This window comes from Canis lupus, chromosome 18 (assembly GCF_003254725.2).
Source record: "Canis lupus dingo isolate Sandy chromosome 18, ASM325472v2, whole genome shotgun sequence".
NCBI lineage: Eukaryota > Metazoa > Chordata > Mammalia > Carnivora > Canidae > Canis > Canis lupus.
The window spans coordinates 17,882,814-17,904,636 of NC_064260.1; the positions used below are offsets into that span (position 1 = coordinate 17,882,814).

At 34.6% G+C, this 21,823-nt stretch overlaps 1 protein-coding gene across 5 annotated transcripts in view; it reads left to right on the forward strand.

Annotated features, from left to right (window-relative positions):
• Positions 1 to 21,823, forward strand: part of PHTF2 (putative homeodomain transcription factor 2) — a 113,621-nt gene that overhangs the window by 70,724 nt on the left and 21,074 nt on the right. For 3 of the 5 annotated variants that reach the window (XM_025449382.3, XM_049096415.1, XM_049096417.1), the window contains exons 6-10: positions 1,687 to 1,852; positions 2,774 to 2,938; positions 13,171 to 13,357; positions 14,849 to 15,004; positions 20,335 to 20,553. In XM_025449382.3, the coding sequence (XP_025305167.1) occupies positions 1,687 to 1,852; positions 2,774 to 2,938; positions 13,171 to 13,357; positions 14,849 to 15,004; positions 20,335 to 20,553 (893 nt within the window). The remainder of the gene's footprint in view (positions 1 to 1,686; positions 1,853 to 2,773; positions 2,939 to 13,170; positions 13,358 to 14,848; positions 15,005 to 20,334; positions 20,554 to 21,823) is intronic. The other 2 variants (XM_035701396.2, XM_049096416.1) reach the window with 2 other exon arrangements.

Here is a 21,823-nt window from a genome sequence, read left to right on the forward strand (position 1 = left end):
TAGAGTTCACATTAAAAACAACAAAAATTCCATATTTTTCAAAATTGTAGACTCTGTTATAAAACAACTAGAGAATTTGTGTTAAATTCCAGGGTAATTTATAAAGATGATTGGCATTTTTAAAAATGTAAGTCTTTTTTTTCTTTTGAAAGAAACTTATCATTCAGGAGAATATAAAGCGGAAAGCTGTGTTTATGATACTTCTTAAACATGTTAGGAGATAAAGTGGTATTTTAAGCTTGCATCTTGGTATGCTAGTTTGGCCAGGATTCTCTCAGTTGCAGGTGGCAAAAACCAAATGCAAACTAGCTTTTGCAAAAAGTGTTGCTTTTGTTTTTGTTTTTACCACTGATCACAAAAATTTTCAAAAAACCCAGGAAACTAGGTAGACCAGGATGGCTGTTTGTTCAGTTTGCTTGGGACTGTCCAACTGTCTAAGTCTACTTGTGTCGTCCTGGTGCGTTTATTAACAGCTCTCCTTTCACTCTCAGAAGAGTCCTGATTTACATGATAAGTTACATAGTCGTTCTAAATAGCATATGTGCATCTTTTTATTAAATCATTATTCATATTTTAGAATATTTACTTAATATATTTTGTTAAATTATATACCTCATGATGTTTTTACCCCTGAACACAACATGGTTCTCTTCAAAATTTGCACATTACACAAGCACATTACAACAGTCACACCTAACAAAATGAATTAAAAAACTCCTAATTTTCAAATTCTCCAATTGTTCCAAAACAGAATTAGGAACTCCTAGGCCCTATGTTCAGGTGTTGCTGGATCTAGAGGCTCAGATGATGTCTTCACTTTCTGTGCTATTAATTTTGTTCTCATTGTGCTGGTCTCATTCTTAAGGAGGTGGCCAAGGTGGCCCCTGGCAATTTCCTAGTTCCACAGCTCTTACTGTTTGTGATGTAGGAGAAAGACTTTCTTTCCAAGTATCTGTATTAATCCCTTAAAAAGATTCTGATTGGTCCTGTTAAGGTCACATGCCCGTCTCTTTATTAATTCCTGTGCCTAGAATTAAGACTCAGGCAAGACTAGATTACTCGCTATCCCTGAAGTGGGAGAAATAAGACCATTTGATTGACAGATAAAGAAGGCCAATTCCCAAAGGACAGAGACTTAATGTCTGGCAAGTGTAAAGGATGCTGAACAGGCAAAAACAATATTTCTTCTTCATATGGCAGTGGTTAGCATTGGTGAGTGTTTAGTGGTTTTCCTGAAAAATATACCCAAATAAATTTATTATTCCCAAGTGGATAAACCTCTATTGAAAAGAAGCTCTTGATAGCCTTGTTACACACCTATCATAGACTTCCTTGTTTGTAAAACAAAGAAATTAAGTGCTCTTGAGATTAGTGGTTCTTTTGATTGTGATCTTATCAGGAATGCTCTTAGATTCATATGCAGCTGGTTTTCATTGCATCATTAAAATGTGTACTTTAAAGACTTTGTTGGATGTTATCTTGTTCCAGGAGCTTATTACTGAATAGTGTGGTTAGCCAGTGCAAAAAAAACAAATAGTCTAAAAGAGCTTGTCTGGAGTAACATTTTTAACTTATTTAAATTTAGAAAAGGAATCTGTCAAGAAGTGATGTTAGAACGATTTTTTAAAGTTTTGAAGAAATGACTATCAGATCTATAATTAAACATATTTCTTTCCCTTTTTGTAGTTGCTGCAATAGTATTATTCTGTTCCGCTTCTAGCCCACATAGTATACCTCTAACTGAAGTGATTGGGCCAGTATGGCTGATGCTGCTCCTGGGAACCGTGCACTGCCAGATTGTGTCAACAAGAACCCCCAAACCTCCTCTAAGTACAGGGGGTAAAAGACGAAGGTATTCTGTTAAAAGTGATCTTTTTGTGGATTTGTGTAATTTGAATCTGGGATTGTTCTTGACTCAAATAAAATATTATCTTATAAAGTCACTCTTTCAAATAAAGCAGAAAGCTTCAGAGTAAGCTACCAAATAACTTAGTTTATGTATTTGCCTCAAGGCTATTATGAGACCACATACCTGTCTTTGTTGTTTTTGCTTTCTTTCCTAAAGCTCATTTCCAAGGCACCTAATATCATTGTAGGGAATATATTAGCTGGAATTGCTGATAATTCCCTCTGTTCACAGAATCTTGTACTTAACACTTTGGCAAAAACAGTAGCCAGGAAAAAAAATTCAGCTAAATTCTGTTTATTAATTGCTGTTTGAAGCTGTTTATATTGCCCCTTGATTAAGTAAACATAGCAAGTCTCACTGGCACAATGGAGTTCTGTTTTAAGGGTCTTTTGGAGCGATTCCTCTTTTGAATATCGTTGCTAAGAGATTGTGACATTTGCAGTTTGGGGATGTTGAGATTGAAGCCTTTTTCGTTTGAAAAGATAATACCTACATTAGATAAATAGCATTGCTGATTAGTTAGATTATAATTCTCTTTGGTCTAAATTTTCTTCTTTCTTCTTCTGCAGATAAGTGGCATTCAAATAGGGAAGAAATGCTTTGTAAAAATCTGTCCAATGATATCATTACAACCTAATGTCCACTGACTTGTCAGTGTGAGCAAGGAACAATAACCTAACATTTAGAGAAATCGTTCTTGAATATGTACCTTAATGTTTGGATTAACTTTTATCCAGTTAATCTGAATTTTATTGTGTATTAAAGTTCTGTGTTTATGTTTAATCAAAATTTTCAATGTGCTACCAAGAAAGTGGTTGTTAAAATTTTAAAGCTATATTCTACTTTTAATCTCTTCTGATGAAGGAAATTAAGAAAAGCAGCCCATTTGGAAGTACATAGGGAAGGAGATGGTTCTAGTACCACAGATAACACACAGGAGGGAACAGTTCAGAGCCACGGTACAAGCACCTCTTACAGCGTTGGCGCTGTCTTCAGAGATCTCTGGCATGCTGCTTTCTTTTTATCAGGGTTTGTATTTATTCAAGGCTTTATATGGTATAGAGATGCATTATCTCTTTTCTGGCACTTCCTTCTCTGGTAGTGAAGATTAATGAGTTTAAATATGACTCTCATTATGGATTTTGTTTTGATAAATTATAATGCTATAAAATAATGGAAAAATAGAGACCATAAAGTTTACTTTGGGATATGTGTAAATATACCTATATGAAAATGAGTGTATATCATCAAAGTATATATAGTTGGGATTTCTTGCTTTGGGTTTATTTTGTGGCTTGTCAAGTATTATTTTACTTCTATGAAATTGGTTATCTATTTTTATCAGCACTATAGGTCAAATTGACTATTAATGCCATGTGAGTTGTACATTTTTTTCTTAAATCTCTGCTTCAATTGTGTAAAATTATCTGACATATGGCATTGTTATTTCAAGGAATTAAATGTATACCATAGTATGAAATTCTATTTTTATACATTGGGCTCTTTGTATAGTTTGTATCACAGTAAAGGTTTACCAAATAGGAAAATATAATTATAGCAAACTGCAAAAATAAACCTAACTCAATCTTGTATTGTTATCTTGTATCTCAATACAAGAATGAGTAATATAACAATTCAGTTATATTACTAGTTTACATAGATGTGTGATCAGTTTGAAAAAAGTTAAAACATATGATCAAACTACTGAGTATAATGATAAAAGTTGCTAAGTTATTAAATGAAGAAAAGGGATACTGCACATAACTATTTTTTATCACTTTTGTTAATTCCTCTACTAATATCATTGTTTCATCCCCTTGTGATTGTGCTCATATGATAAAGTTTATCATGCATTATAAAATTAAGCATTTGTATCTTGGGATATTTTCATTGCTTGTAATTTTGAGGGAAATTGAACAAAAGCCTAATAGTCTGAAGTAACATGACATTAGATTGGATCCCCTGACTAGTCTAACCACCTGTTCTTAGTCCAGAAAAGATACAGGTTTTGTTTTGTTTTGTTTTGTTTTGAATTTGAATTGCATTCTGTTAGTCTTTTTTTTTTCTTGGTAATAAATAGCTTTCTGACAGTAGGATGGGATCATTTAATCTCTGTAAAGTCAATGTCTTAAGCACATTTCTCAAGACTTTCTGATGAGCAGTTATAAAATAAATAGCACAGTGGATATGTTTTGCTTTGGGGGAATCAATTAGTTGTCTTCGTTGCCCAAAACTGATATTCTATTATGTAACATTCAAAATGCCCCTAGATAGGTAGGTTAGTACCTTTGGAATTCTGCTATGTTTCTCTAGTCAAATGAGATTCAGACTTCAGTTTTTTTTTCCTTTTGAGCTATTAGAATGACCTTGACTACCAGCCACTGATAATATAGTAGCTAAATCCCTTTGAATTTATTCTCTTTAAAATGACAAGTTTATAATCTAAATGTTTTTAAGGATGCACTATTTTCGGCTGTTTCATTTGGAACTGGTTTGCTAGCATATGAATGAGAATGTTTTAAATATTAGGTACAAAGAGATCTTAAGAAAAATGTTAATTTTGGAAGTTCTAAACTGAGTTCTGAAATCTTGATCATGTCTTATCCTTTCAAGTTTTTATAAGTCAGAAAGAGAAAGATCAGCTGAGACTTAAAATTGTTCCTGGTGATAATAAATTGAAAAGCTGGAAACTCCCATTAAGGTATCTGAATTATCATAACTAATGGGAAGATAAATGTATAACCACACAAATGTCTAAGCTTTATATATGGTATGTTTTGTTTTTTTAGATGTTAGAATGAAAACTACTATTTTTACATCCTGTGTTTACAAGTTGGAAAAGCCCTATTTATCATTTCTAAGTACAGTTCATTCTCAGGATAAAACTATTTTTCTTAAACAAGACATAATGTTCTCTATTTATTTATTTTAAGATTTTATTTATTTATTCAGGACAGAGACAGAGACAGAGAGAGGCAGAGACACAGGCAGAGGGAGAAGCAGGCTCCCTGCAGGAGCCCGATGCGGAACTTGATCCCAAGACTCCGGGATTACGCCCTGAGCCAAAGGCAGACGCTTCACCACTGAGCCACCCAGGCGTCCCATAACTTTCTCATTTAAAAAAACTTAGGAATTATTGTAAAAGAACTCTGTGAAACTGAGAAAACAAAGCCAAAGAAAGTATCAATTTAAAAAGATGTAGAAATTAACCATATTTCCTGAGTATTTAGTACTTTAATTTCAAAGAATTATAGTTTTAAATTAGCATAATTGTAATTTCTACTAAGAAGATTTGAGTAGGAAGAATTATATCTTGATAGTATATCTCTTCAGCATAATACCTATTTCAGACTTTTGACACTTAAGCTTTTTTTACATGTCCTTTAAGATTAATTTAATTTCACCCTTACAATATCACTGAAAAAGTCAATAATAAATTGACTTGGTGGATTAGAGACAGATGCCAGAGTAAAACCAGGTCATATGTTAACTCACTGCCTGACTGACCTTTTTTTTTTTTTTTTTTTAAAGATTAGAGGGTTTGGGTGGGTAGGGATTTTGATTTGTTTTTAAAAGATTTATTTATTTTAGAGGGGAGGAGAGTGGAGGGGCAGAGGGAGAAAGAGTCTCACTCAAGCAGACTCTGTGCTGAGCGCAGAGCGTGATGAAGAGCTTGAGATCCTGACCTGGGCTGAAACCAAGAGTCAGATGCATAATCCACTGTGCCATCCAGGCACCCCCTGACTGACCTACATGAAAGATTACTGTCCCATTTAACCTCCATATTGGATTTAACACTTAAATAAATGTTAAAGATTTTTAATAAATTGATTTTCTTCACATAATGCAGTACATACACTGTATAATGTTAAGTAAGAGTGGAATGTAGTCCCACCATAAATTTTTGGTACATGGATTAAAATTTTGGTTTTTAGTGACTGCAGTTTAAATGGTTCAGTCATTTAAGCTGTAAACTGGGTGAAGTCTGTCTCCCACGGACAAGGGTGAAGACCATGTAATGTCAGTATATCCCAGATTTTAAAAAATATCTTAGACCAAAACTAGATAACTCATTACCTTTGCTATAGCCACTCTATTTTAGAATTGGATGAGTTCTAGAAAAATTACAGGTACCATATATAAATTTGGTACATAATACATAATTTGGTATATACCTCTCAAACTTAGGTGTTGTAGAGTATATCTAGGGAAACATAAGTACCCAGACGTCTTTGAAGGGCTATGTTAGCATATCTTCAAGGTGTATGCATAGCTGCACACAGCAGTGATGGTGATATGTATGTAGGCTTTTGTGTCATTTTCTTATATCTGAGATTTTATCCATTCTGTTACTGTAGCCTTCCCTCCCTCTGGATTCCTGATCTTGTAGAAATAAGAGCAGGACTTGAAATTTCATACCATGCTCTAGAACAAAAGCTATTTGCTACTGTTAACTTTCCCCATAGCAACTCTCTCATGTCCTTTAGTAGTAGAAGGATGATCTTCAGTTGAATCTGTTTATATACCTTCATTTTTTTGTCACCTTCTATACACACACACACACACCTTTTCTAGAACACCAATAAACATTTCCACCTTTTTCTTCCCCAGGACAGTACAGAATGCCGTAAGTGTTCTTGATTACCTGACGAGTTTTTCAAATAGAAACACACTGGTTTTCATGTGTTTTGATTTTGTTTATTTATTTATGAGAGACAGGCAGACACCTAGGCAGAGGCTTCCTGCTTCTGCGGGAGTTGATCGTAAAACCCCAGGATCACAACTTGAGCCAAAGGTAGATGCTCAACCACTGAGCTACTCACATGCCCTGGTTTTCATGTTTGATACAAAAGATTTGAAATTTCATAAGTTAATAAGTTATTTAAAAGTTGTGTCAACTCTTTGGTTAAAGTTTTCAATATTGAAAAACACATCTAGTTTTATGATTTATTTTTGGTGTAAGTTGTACATTTTTTGCATTTTTCCAGGCAGGACCAATCATTATTCATCTCACAAAAGAACTACCCTAATTATACTACTTATGTTTTTAAAAGTCATTTCTTTCTGAGAGTATTTGCAACATAGAGCTATCTTTCTTGAGTGTCAAGCATAATACTTTAAAGAAAATTCTACACAGGTCATGCCATTCAAACATTCACGCAGTAGGCTAGTTACAAAATTAGCTATGATTATAAAACATGGCAAGCTTTAACCATGGCAGTGGATTTGCACATTGTTTCTTTGCAAATGCTTTTTGTTCAAAATCCAATGCAGGAAATACTTCTTCTATCACAGAATAAGTAAGATCAGTATAGATTTGTTATGTCTCCTGTTTTCAAGGCAGTACTACCTCACTGCCCACATGCCTGTGACTCATGTTGTTTGGGTTGATCTAAAACAAAATTGTTAACTCTTGTTTTATTAAGCAAATGTATTACATGCATTCAGTGTAGCTGTCAAAGAGATTTTTTTGTGGATAATACTAAAAAGTACCATTTTTTCTATATTGCAGTACTTTTCATGATACCAGCTTTTTCTCTATTTTATTTTATTTTATTATTATTATTATTTTTTTAAGGAGCCCAGTGCAGGGCTTGACTCAAGACCCTGAGATCAAGACTTCAGCTGAAATTAAGAGTTGAGCATCCAACTGACTGAGCCACCCAAGAACCCCCCTACTCTGTTTTTTTTTAATTTATTTTTCAGTAGAGAATGAGGATTTAGATATATATGCTTATTTTAAAATCAAAATACTATTTACTTTGCTTTTATATTTGTACATATATTAAAGTTGATTTAAATGAAGTAGCTTCCCTTTAAAAAATATTAATATTCCTAAGTGGAATTTTACAATATTAATATTTTAAGTAAATCTCTCAGTCCCACTACCTTTCGCTAGTATCTTTGTGCCCTAAAACAGGGAGTGGGGGTAATTAAACATCTGAGTCCTGGTAACTGGTGTTCTTTTTGAGAAATTAATGTTATTCTGTGAGGTCCTGTCTTTCAGCTGTTAATGGCACTATGATACAGTGATCGGTGGTAGAACTAAACATTACCTGGAGCAGTCACAGTTTTTGACCCTCTTACCTACATTAATTAGAATTTAGCTCTCCTTCTCTTTCTCCTTTCAGCATTTTCACTACGCTCAAATTCAAAATGTCCTTATCAGGGTACAAATCAGTTTGTACTTTTTAAAAGATATACTTTGATTTTGAAACAATTGCAAACTTACAGAAAAGTTGAGAGAACTCCCATATATCTTTCACTCAAGCCCCCATTTAAATTCTGCTGATTATCCCTATTAATAGCCTTGTTGCTTCTGGAGAAAGTTCTAATCTGGGATCTTGTGCTGCACAGTGGTCATGTCTCTCTAGTCTCCTTCAACCTGGAGCAGACATCAGCCTTTCCTCAATTTTCACTTTTGTCACGTTTTTTTTTTTTTTAATATTTTATTTATTTATTCATGAGAGACAGAGAGAGAAGAGACACAGGCAGAGGGAGAAGCAGGCTCCATGCAGGGAGCCCGATGTGGACTCGATCCCGTATCCCAGGATCATGCCCTGAGCCAAAGGCATATGCTCAACTGCTGAGCTACCCAGGCGTCCCTTTTGTCACATTTTTTAAGACTAAAAGGCAGTCCCTTTGTACAGAGTTCCTTAATTTGGGTTTATGCCTCTGGTCGGGATCAGAGTCCAAGTGACTTGTGAGTGTGGAATATGCATATCTCTTCCCACCTCCAAGGTCAGCATTATCATTTGGTACTTGAAATTGGGCCATGATGGGATTATTTATACCATGGAAATCAAGAAACACTACAAACAAGGACTTTTTACCTCTGGAGAGCTAGTTGTTTAACATTTAACTAATTCAGCCTAATACTGAGTTAATAGCATGATGTTTCTTCATGATTAAACCCAAGTTATGCATTTTTGGCAGGAATATAATAGAAGGGATATTTAGTTCTTCTCGTTGCATCCTATCAAGGATCAACATAAATTTGCTCCCTTACTATATTTACATTAATTGCTTGATTAATGTAATATCTGTCAGATTTCTCCATTATAAATTTATTTTTCTCTTTATAATCAACAAATGCCCTATGTGGAGACACATTAAGATTATAAAAACAATCCATTTCTTATCTCACCTTTACCTTCTAGTTTTAACATCCATTGATGATTAATTATTACCTGAATTGTTGCTATGATAGTTGCCAGATGGTGGTTTTTCTGTTATTCCTTTTACATTTCTTAGTTGACATTTTCCTTTAAGGATAAGCTTTCCCTTATTTATTTACTTATGGATTTCTATTTTATTCAGTTTGTTAATGTCATTATTCATTTCAATGATCAGATTGGCCTAAATTGGCAAATTTAGTGGGATCCCTTTGAGTAGTTTGTCTTCTTTGATATGTCCCTTTCCTTCTTTGGTTACTTTCTTCCTTTCTAGGGTAACAAAATGTATTACATTCAGCTTGTACTCCTCTGCCTCAGCCCTGAAGTCAGCCATTTCTTCTAGGAAGGTGGTATGTAGAAAGCAAGATCTGAGTGCTAGAAATGCTTACAGATGCTGTGGTATTACTATCCCTAGTGGGTAGAGCTAAAAAGTGTGTGTGTGTGTGTGTGTGTGTGTGTGTGTGTGTGTTTATCTCTTTTACATTTAGATTTATTTCTGTATTTAGATATATTATAAGCCATGAATTTGCAATAATAGCTCCAGTTCAAATATAGTACCTCAGAGTTCATTTTATCTTGTCTTTATATCTTCCTTCTCTATCACTGAAAAACCTGGTTCCCATTGTTCTCAATAAACTAATTTATTTAGTTAATCCCTAGATGTAGCCCCTTCCCAGCCCATTGAGCTATGGCCGGGCTGCCCCTCCCATGCCACTGCAACAGATCTTGTGCAAGAGTTGTTATTACCAGCCACTTCCAATCTGCCTCAATTTGAATTTTGAGCTACTTTGTAAACTCTGAGGGTGGTACATATATTTAGCATTTTCTTCGTCCTTTTTTTTTTTTTCTTTTTCTTTTTTTTTTTTTTTCTTCGTCCTTTTAACTTGGTTTGCAACTATCTGAATTCAGTTTGTGAGAAACATCAGAAAGCTGCTATAGTTTAGTAACTTATTGTTCATGTCTCCTGAGAGTGTTCTGTGTCTGAGGAGGTAGTGGGGAAAAGAAAAACCCAGTGAAGATCGGAAGTAGGCAGAGATAAGAGAGGAAGGGAGATAGCTGAAAGGTATGTGCAGTGGGTACTACTAGTACCCCCTCCATAGCTTCAGTCTTTACCCTGTCCTGGTAAGCAAAGAGTACATTTCCCTTAGAAAAATCCCTGAAGCATCACTTATTAATGATTCAAAGCCCTCTTCACCAGGTCCTTATCATTTTGCCCTCTAGGGTTCTGGTTCACTCTATAAGGTTTCAGCCACTTTTTCTACTTTGACTACCAGCCTCCAAGCACTGTTTTCAACTGCCTAGTAATCTTTCTAAGGGTGTTTCTAGGCCCTCAAGTTCCAAAATAAATTTCTTCTCTTTCACATCCTGTTTAATGGTTCTACCAACTCTCCAGTCTTCGTTCACATCATTCACCTCCTTTTCCTTTTTTTCCAGCACAGTGTAATTTCCAGGACCCTTCATAGATAACTTTCCAGCACACGCCTTGTCTATCTTTTGTGGTTTCTCACATTTTTGGAATATCAGGAACTTTACTTCCCTAAGTCTTTTTCTAAGTCTACTAATTGCATAGTTTTCAAGGGTGAGGTGATGGGAATAATTAATAGCTGGTGTTTTTATCACTTTCTTCCTGAGACAGAGTAGGTCACAAGTTTTCTCTGTACCTTTTGTTTTCTGTTTTTGCCTTTTCTCTTCACTACATTAATCCATTTTCCTCCTTTCCTCTGCTACTCTTAAATGATTTTTGTTCTATAGCTCATTCCCTTGGTCTTGCCATGCCTCTCAGGGTCATATAGAAAGAAAAGGGTCAGAGGATTAGGCTTCTGAGTCTTGCAATTCTGTGGAGATGTGTTCTGAATGATTAGAAAGCATAGGAGCTCTGTGAAGCATATAAGAAGTGGAGTCTGTCTCCTTTAATAACCTTACAGTAGAAGGTCAGGAAGGAGAGGGGCCTGTTTTGGCCTGTTTGTATAAAACAAAAGCTTTCTAGGCTTTGATGAGTGTATTAAGAAGAAATCCTATCAGGCAACTTCCCCAGGAGTGGGTAGTTGGAGGTAGTGTGGAGAATATCATTAACCTCATGGTCAGAAGGTCAGTATTCTAGTGCTGGCTTTGCCTCTAACTGGTTGTGTGACCTTATATAAGTTGATTAGACCTCTTTGTATTTCTGATCCATTGTTTCTAAAATGAGCATTTAGAATAAGTGAGTTCTAAGGTCCTGCACAGTTCTAAAAGATTCCAGTAGGACTGAGTAACTATAGTGTTAAAGGCAATTCTTTTGTGCTTTTAAAAAAAATTGTTTTAAATTTAAATTCAGTTAATTAACATAAAATGTTTATTAGTTTCAGAGGTAGTGGTCAGTGATTCATCAGTCTTTTTTTTTTTTTGATTCATCAGTCTTATATAACACCCAGTGCTCATTATATCACATGCCCTCCTTAATGTCCATCACCTACTTACTCCATCTCCTCACCCTCCTTCATTGACCCTCAGTCATTTTCTATGATTAGTAGTCACTGATGGTTTGTCTGCCTCTCTGATTTTGTCGTTTCATTTTTTTTCCTCTCTTCCCCTATGATCCTATGTTTTGTTTCTTAAATTCTTTTGTGCATTTTTTAAAGATTTATTTATTTATTTGAGAGAGAGAATGCAAGCAGGAGTAGGGGGAGGGCAGAGGGAGAGGTAAGCAGACTCCCCACTGAGCAGGGAGCCCAACAGGGCCGAATTCCAGCCCTTCCCCCACCCCCAGATCATGACCTGAGCCAAAGTCAGACACTTAACCAACTGAGAGCCGCTCAGTTGCCCCTCTTTTGTGGATTGGTAAAAATTTTTGGTATTTTGACCTGTACTAATTTTTTTCTTGCAAAATGGATACTCTGCAGAAAATTCAAGGGGATTTATTTTAAGTAAAATTAAATGCAAGAAATTAATAAATTTCATGATAAACTTAATTTGCATTGAGCACATTTTAATTTTGTATAGGACTTACACTGTATTTTTACTAACCATTTCTTTTCTTTTCTTTTCTTTTTTTCATTTCTTTTGGATAACTATTCTTTCACCCACTGTAGTCTCTGAAGATTCCTCAAGCATTGGCCTATAAATCAAAATATTTTTTTCTTTTTTTAAAGATTTTATTTATTCATTCATGAGAGACAGAGAGAGAGGGAGGGAGAGAGAGGCAGAGACACAGCCAGAGGGAGACGCAGGCTCCACGCAGGGAGTCCAATGTGGGACTCAGTCCCGGGACTCCAGGATGTCACCTCGGGCCGAAGGCAGGCGCTAAACCGCTGAGCCACCCAGGGATCCCCTATTACTTTTCATGTTGTATTTTGTATATTGAAAAAATTAAATCCCTATCAGTGAGGAATGTCAGTTGTAGCCTTTTAGGTAATTAATGGCTACATGATAGTAATATTTTTTCAGAGTATTTCAATGGGTGAAAGAGGTTACTTCTTTATCTTCTTGGTTTTCTTCATTTCTATTTCTTCCATTATTTACAAACTTGTATTACAAGGTTTTCATTTTCTTCAAATATTTTATGTTACAAAAGGTCCTATGGCTCCTTTGACACTAAAATGAATTTATCAGAGTTATTTATGTATATATATATTAATAGTATTTATTTGAGTAAACGAAAGTGCTAAAACCAAGTTAAAACACTAATTGCAAATTAATAATTACAGAAAGTCTTTTAAACAAAATTTTATTTTATTTTTTTTCAAAATTTTAAAATACATTATTAACCATAATAAAATTGGCAAAATTTTTATCATAGATTTTACATAAAGACCAAGTTGTTGACCAAGAATCATTTGATAAGTTAGGGTGTATGTCTTAGAATTGCTATCTGTAAGACCTCCCAACCTATCCGGTAAGCTGAATTAGGACATTTATTTACAATTATTGATTTATTTTATACGATAGGTATTATATTTCTAAGTTACTTATTATAAAAATAAGGTAGCCATTAACATCCTGAGAAATAACTACCAGATTTAATTATTAACAGAACATAATATTCCATCAGTAACTCATCCAAAATAAGCTAGGTACACATAACATGCTTCTGCAACTTTTTCTTTTTAGATCAAAGAAAGCAAAAAATTCAATTGATAAATCAACAGAGACTGACAATGGCTACGTATCCCTTGAAGGGAAAAAGACTGTTAAAACCAGTGAAGAGGGAATCCAAAGCCATGAACCTCAGTGTGAAACTGTTCGACCAGAAGAGACAACCTGGCACACGGGAACACTGAGGAACATTCCCAGCAAAGTCAGTGTGATTTTTAAAATTTTTTGCTTGTATGATTTCACATCAGCTAATGGAAAGTGACTTAGATATCGGAATCACCTTTGAACTACATGTTTTCTCCAGAATTTATTCTCTGAGCTGTTACAAATCACACTGATAAAGCTGAAAATCAAAGTTACATGAATAAACTCGATTGCTGATATAACTTGGCACCCTCCGAATTCATGATTGATGGCTCCACGTCTTTCAAAATGTTAAGGCACTTCATAGTTGATGTTTCTTAAGCCTTGTCTTCTCTTTCCTCATTTCTGTGTATGTGTGCATGCAAATTTGTTTTAAATGGAACATCTAGATTATCTTAAAACTGAACTAGAAATCTGGCTTTCCATTCATGTTCCCCATACAAGAATATTACCTTGTCTTTTCTACCTTCATTACCTTTGGTGTCAGCACATTTGTTTTGGTTTTAATTTGAAAAAAAAAATTATTGAGGACATATTTATTAATAAGGATAATAATTATTTGTTTACTTTTCCAAAATAATAAAGAAATCCTGCATTTATTGTAACAAAGCCTTATGTGATAACCTCTATCTCCTCATTTTGCTGATTTTTTTTTTTGGGTTAGGTTTTTTTTTTTAAAAAAACTTATAGTAAAAAAAATATGGCCAAATTAAAAGATATTGCTTCTGTTATATCATGTGAACATAAACATTTTGTTGATTCTTCCATTTTGAGTGAAGTATGTGCTACTACTTGATAGTACATGCGTTTTCAGTACCAGTAGCTATACAGTCAGTAGCATGGGGCTGCAGTGAAATAGAATCCCTTACTCTGATTTTAGATTTTTGAAGCATTTAGCTAATAATGTGAGCTTCACATCACTGTCATCACTCAAAAGGTAAGTTTTCAGTCATACAGTTTTCAAACACATTTTCAGCTACTTATTTCCTATTAAAGTTATGAGAGGAACATAAAAATATCAATAAAACCTAAGCTCTAGACTCTCTCAGTTTCAGAATATCCAAAATCTGGATGTACATAATGTCTGTCTGATATGTGCACACATGCAACTACTATTTACTTCCTCCTGCCTCATGTCATTATTAAATCAGTAATGGTCTTATAATTGATGGCATTTTGGGTTTGTAGAAATAGTAATTTTAGTTCATCTCAGTTTTCTCAGCTTCTTTTAAATGGTCTCTGTTTTACTTTTATTCTCTTTTATATTCTTAATTTTCTAAGCTATTTCAAATGTTTTCATGAACAGAGGTGTTATAGGACAATATTTGACAAATGGCTGTTGAATTACTCTTAAAATTGAAATAACTGTATAATCACTAATTTAAGACATTTTTAAAGAAGATTGAGTAATACTAATCTATCACTTTGAGGTTTTTGAAGATACTTGAAGGTGTATGTATAAATACATATAATTTAAAATTTTGCAGTTGTGAAGCTACAAATTCAGTCATAAATTACCAGTAATTCTCTTTGTGTACTCCCAACTTAGGATACTCAAAGGACAATAACAAATGTCTCTGATGAAGTCTCCAGTGAGGAAGGTCCTGAAACGGGATACCCATTACGCCGTCACATGGACAGGACTTCTGAGAGCATTCTTCGGAACAGAAAGTCACACCATTATAAGAAACATTACCCTAATGAGGTATAGACTTTGTCCTTACATATGTGTATATATACCTATTTTATGTGTTACTAATTTACAACTTCTTCCAACAATTGAATATAATTATTGAAATAAGTTTATTTCCCATCACTGTCAATTATCTTGTTACATGATCTGGATTTATGGAGTAGCAGTTTTAGATTTATGTATTGCACACTTGATAGCTACACTTTTGTATTCCTTTTGTGCATTATCTCTGAAGACTCATACATTCAGTTTGTTGTTTACTTTTAAAGACAATCATCCGGGATCCCTGGGTGGCGCAGCGGTTTAGCGCCTGCCTTTGGCCCAGGGCGCGATCCTGGAGACCCGGGATCGAATCCCACATCGGGCTCCCGGTGCATGGAGCCTGCTTCTCCCTCTGTCTGTGTCTCTGCCTCTCTCTCTCTGTGACTATCATAAATAAATAAAAATTAAAAAAAAAAATTAAAAAAAAATAAAGACAATCATCCTAGAGAGACACTCTATGAACTCCTGTGTGAGTCTTTTTCACAATTTGTAAGGTTTTGTAGCTTCTTGGTGATAGCAGTTATCATTCTAAGTGACTTTCTTCATGTTACTATCACTAGTTATTAAGCTGCCCATACTATAAAATTCAATTCTTTTTTTCTCCTTTGATTCTTTCTTTTTTAATATTTGTTTTTCTCTAAACCCTTTTCCAACTTTATCACATCACTTGAAGTTATCATATCCCTTACAACTACTTAAGTAGAAAAAGAATTTCATTCAATTGTATTTTTTTTAGTTTTTATTCTATGGACAGAACATTTCATTATCTCACTTCAAGGCAAATGTCACTTATGACACTTTTTGATGAACATTGCCTTCTCTTTTTAGACTATATTTGAATTTTTTTATTGATGATTTAGGGCTATACTTTAGAAAAATCAAGTATTATCCTGTGCAGGAGTGTGCATACCTTGATTATTCTAAGCTTAGAAGAGTTACTTGTTCTTCATACAGTCTTCTCTGTGGTTATATCTCTATTTAATCTTAGTGGTGACTGGCTGTGTTTCTTCCTTCGGTAGCTGTCATAGACACCCCTAATGCCAGTGTGTCTGCTCTTTGCCTGTTCACGCAGATCATATGTTATATTGTCCCCTGGTGAACTTCAGTAGTATAGTCAAGTCAGTTGGTCTTGGAAGGGATTCCAGGTCTTCTATAGAAGATCTTCACTTGCTCCAATAGAATAAATTATTGGGCTTTAGAAGTACTTTTCTCACCCCATAATCTTTGTTCTTCTTGATTTGCAGCTATATTTTGAACTGTTGAGATTCTTGAAGAACAGAACAATATCCTACGGATCTCAACTTTTAAATAAATATTAAATATAATTATTTTAATGAGTAAATCTTCTGGATTTCAAGCTAAGTAATGCTAATAATTAGCTAGGAGGCATTGGTTGTTTTAAGTCTTTTTTTAATGATATAAAAGATTACCTCAAAATAAAACCTGGTCTTCAGATTCTTTATCTGTAAAGTAGGGAGCTTTAGAACTAGAAGATATTTTAAAAGCTGCATTGCAGTTCAAGCAAATTCTGACTCTCAAATCAAGCCAACCTTACAAGGTATTTTAAGAAAGCAAAACAAAAATTCCTTTATGAATAAAATTGAGACAGGAAACAGTAGTGTTGTAGTGTTGTTTTACATCTTTATGTATCCTGTTCTCTTCAAATTACTAGTGATATTTTTCTTTAAGGTTGAGACACAAGGAACTCCTTTTGGAACGCACTTTGTGCATGGATAGATCTGGCGTTCTTCATAATGAAATGACTGGTTAGGGACACACCCATTTGTTATAAGCCTCCTTTATGTCAATATCTATAGATATACTTTTTAGGGGTTTTTAGTTTTTTAGGAAGAATCCTCCAATCTGCTGGTGGTATGGGAGTAGTAAATACTATTCTAGGCTGCCATGGTATTTGTCATCAAGGGGATTGGGAATGAAGTGGTAATCTTGTCATTTAGTGTGTAGACTTTCACTTAACCCCTCTTCCTCCCAGCTCCACCCCTGCCCCAGTTTGTTGCCTTTTTCTACTATCTGCGATGTTTATCTGGTTGTCTTCTTCTAGTCTCCTGTTGGGAAGATGGTAGTGGAGTTACTTGATTATTTAGAATGGGAGGTGTCCTGTGGAATTGATAACTTCCTTTAAGCATTTACCCTGTTTCCTACTCTCTCCTGCTTTGTTTAACTCTACAAGTGTCTTTCAATTTTTATTCCCTGTTGAAAATTAGCTTTTCATCTAATGAAAGTAGCATTCAATGAGAAAGAAGCATAATGAAGAAACCATGGGCTTGGACTCAGAATATTTAAGTGATTTTGGAAAAATTATTTAACTTCTCTGAGTCTCAGTTTCTGCATCTGTACAGAGAGGAGACCAACCTCCTCAGATTGTTAGTACTAAATAAGATTATACACAATTGCCTGGTACAAAGCATTTATGTTATAAATTCTTATTCCCTTCAAATAAATAATTGATTATATGCTCAGAGTTTTAGCTGTCAAAAGATTTAAAATAAGCAGACTGGACCAAGTTAAATGAGCTATTAACTTGAGCTATTTTCTGTAATGCAAAATTTTCCAATTTTTAGCCTTTTTTCAGCATTTTTTGTAGTTTTATGGTTTTATTAACACAAATATGACATGAACATAAGCTATCTATTCTTTTTCTTCACTATGCCTGGCATTGGGATTGGTGACTGATTGCCAGGTGGGCTGCTTTTTCCACAATGGCTTTGTAGTTCTTGGAGGATACATTGTGAGCAATCTCTGCACAATAAGATTTGTTGCACATCAGCAGCACTTCAAGCTCCTTGAAGTTGTGGACTAGGAACTTCCAGGAGCCACTAGGCAGCCTGTGCTTTGTTTTCTTGTTGCTCCCGTAACCAATGCTGGGCATCAATATCTGGACCTTGAATCTTTGCATACCCTGTTGCCAGTGCCTCTGGGTTTCTGCCAGTTGCGCTTAATTTTGACATATCAGTCTGACTGGTGCCAGATGAACTTCTTGGTCCTCATTTTAACGATCTTGGGCTTCACCAGAAGTCTGAGGGCAGCCATGATGCCCAGCAATAGATGGCTGCCACTTCCGCAGGCAGCACCGAGGAGAAGAGAGCCTTTTTTCAGCAATATTTTGTGAAGTTCAAAGTGGCCATTAGCCACCTAAATGTTGCAGTAAAATTCTTTTTGACATACAAGCGGTCATAGGTCATAAGTTTTCGATTTTCCGTTTATAAAATGGCCCGCTTATTAATCAGAATTTGGCAAAATACATTTATAAACAATTAAAGATATTTCTGAAATCACCCATTAGTTTCACTTAAATAATCATCAGGCCTTTAATCTTGTTACTCATTTCTGTATCAGATGAGCAAGTCTGCATCAGAAGCTGGTGATAGATAAAAGCTAGTTTTATCAAAATTTTAGGTGAGCGATTACTGGTTACTTAATACTTTCTGTGCCTTACTATCTAATGAAAACAGTTATGATTAAAAATTGTGTATGCTTTGAGTATTCTGGTTGACATTAGTAAATCAAACATTTTTGGGGTGCTTTTTATAAAACAGACTGATTTTTACCTTTTTTCTTTCTGTATTTTCTTTTTATTTCTCTACTTTCCTGCTCAACTCTTTCAAAACATTTTTACTTCTCCTTCCTTCAAACAAATAATTATTTTCCCACAAATCCTTAACACACTAAATATATATTCATGGGGCCCTATTCTAATATTAATTAATTAATTATCAAAAACCTGTCTCATTCGTTCAGGATGTTTTGTTACATATGGTAAGGGTGGCAAAAAAAATTGTTTTTTGTCTTCATCGACTTACAGTGTATTTGAGAGTTATGATTTACTTGAGAATATTAAATACGTGAACATTTAATAACACAGACAATAGAGATGCTGAATAGCAAAGTAAAATTTATTGTCATGGAAGTAAATAATAATACCTCACTTTAGGGACTAAGGGATCACTCTAAGTAGAAAGCTTCAAAACTAACATTTGTGGAGCTCCTGCTTTGTACCTGGTTTGTACTGAAAGCTACAGTGCTCATATAATTTTCAGTGTCTCTTTAAGATAGTTTTATTCCCCATTGCCAGAAGACTAAGCAAGGGTCAGAAACGAGGGAAACCGGTTATAAAGGGACACAGATGGTGTTTTCCTGACACTTGGTTGTAGAGGAGAGTAGGATACAAGGTAAACACATAATTGGAGGCTGGAGTGACAAGGAACAAGCTGTGTTTAGGGGCTAGGGAGTAGCCCAGTGTCCCTGGGGGAGAAGCTGATGGTAGGGACAAGTGGAGAATAAAGTCCAAAGAGTAGCACATTTGAAGACAAGCATGCTGGTGAAGGAATTTGAACTTCATCCAGGAGAGCAGTGGGAAGTCACAGAAGGACTTTAGTCAGAGGAGTGGGAAAAAAGCTCACTTTAGGAAGATAATCTGGAAAGTGGGGAAGGCCTTTCAGATTGGGGGCCAATTTGGAGGCTCTTTATACCAAATAAGATATGGATGATAAAGTCTGAACTCTGATGATAATACAAGAAGAAGAAAGGGATACATCTAAAACATTTTAAAGGTGAAATTGACGGTCTTAGTGACAGGATAATTAAAAACAAATCTGAGAATTTCAGCATACTTGGCTATAAAGATAGCTATTATCATTCTTTATTCAGTAAAAGTTATTTTGAATTATTACATCAAAATTTTGCCCCAAAATATTTATTTTGCACAATAATAACTGCGAGAAAAAAGGAAACTGATTAGAAATTATTTAACTTGTGCTTTTTAGTTTTTCATTTTTATGCCATAGATTATCTCAAAAACATGAGTTGGCAATTATCTTCCTGGGATAGATTATTAATTTTACATCAATTTATTGAACTTCTGTTTGAAAAACAAAAACAGTAGATACATGAGATCTTGTGTTGCTAAAAAAAGACTACAGTAAGGAAATAACTCCATTAAACACATCAGTTAAAGGTGGTTAATATTCACTGACTATACAGTCCATACAAACTTAATTCTGAACTGTGTAGAAAAATTTAAGAGGAAATAGGCACAACCTTCGCATGCAAAATAACACTTGAAGCTGAGATTTGAAGTTTAATAAATTTTGAAATGAGGAAATTTAGTTACTCCTTAAAAGCTTATTTTTAATGTTTTGCTCTCTGTTTCACTGTCATTTGACAGTGTATTTGTTGCTATAGCAAAAAAAAAAAAATACCAGTGTATGGTTCTGATAGAATCCTTTGAGTTGGAAAGGGTACATAAATTGCATTAATGTCAAAGAATATCTTGATTTCAGGATGCCCCTAAATCGGGTACTAGTTGCAGCTCTCGCTGTTCAAGTTCCAGACAGGATTCTGAAAGTACAAGGCCAGAATCTGAAACAGAAGATGTATTATGGGAAGACTTGTTACACTGTGCAGAATGCCGGTCATCTTGTACCAGTGAGACAGATATGGAAAATCCTCAAATTAATCCAAGTGTGAAAAAAGAATATAGAGACGACCCTTTTCATCAGGTTGGTTTACAGCATTGGGTTATTTGGGGCTCTCAGTCCAGCTTTTTTTAATGTATGTACAGATTTTATAGAGGTGGAAAAAAAGCTTACATTCAGTTAAAGTAATAGTCCTATGATTTGTTTTTTCATGTGAGCTGTAGTCTGGCTTCATTGGAACATAGAATTTCAGTATTTATATTATGGTTGTATCTCTCGGCTTGCAAATTTACATTCCTGAGAAGTTGTTGGTAAATGGAGTTTTATAAGTCAATTTGTGTTTTAGATGCGTTAGTTTTTTTTTCAGTCAACATACTTCATGGTTGGATCAGCACTTGTGGCCTTAACTCCACCGATAAAATTATGATTCATAAATTTCTATCTCATGAATATCAGATTTACATCTCCCAAGAGCTTTAGTAATGCTGTCCAACAGAAATATAATGAGAGTCACATATGTAATTTTAAGTTTTCTGGTAGCCTCATTTAAAATGTTTAAAATGGTGAAATTAATTTTAATATATTTTACTTAACCCAGTATACTCAAAATATTATCACTTCAACATATAACCAGTGTAAAAAATACAAATGAAATATTTTACTGTTTTTATACATCTTCAAAGTCTATTGTGAACTCTTACAGTACATCTCATGTGGACCAACCACTTTTCAAGTGCTCACTAGCCATGTGTGAGTAGGTTACCGTATTGGACAGCATACATCCATACCATATCTTCTTTTGAATTGCCCCACCAGGTTCTCAAATTTAACCAAACACCCCATTTTCTCTTGTAAATCTGTTTTTCTGATGGCGCTCAAAGTCTTAGTGAATGACCTCTCCATCATTCCATTCACCAGTCTGGAAACCCATGGTCATTTAAAATCCTCACTCTTCCTCTTCTTTCCCTCATGTAACTTTTCACCAAACTCTAATAATAAAACCAAGTGAACTCTTAAAAAATTATAGTTAGAAGGGAACTTACTTAATCTGCTAAAGGGTAGCTGCCGAAGAACCTTCTAAAAGCCTATCATATTTTAACAGTGAAATTTTGGGAGTATTTCTATTAAATGCAGAAACATGTCAGAGATACCCTTTATCACACTGCTTTTTCTGTCAAAATCCTACCAGTTATGTTTGTCTGGTTGAACTTAGATTTAAAGTCTACATTAAAGAGCAAAATGTCGAGAATAACTAAAACAGTTTAAGAGAACAACAGGGAGACTTTTCCAACTGGATATAAAAATTTATTTTAAAAGTATAGGAAGGGAGAGAAAACTGAATGGGAAAAAATAA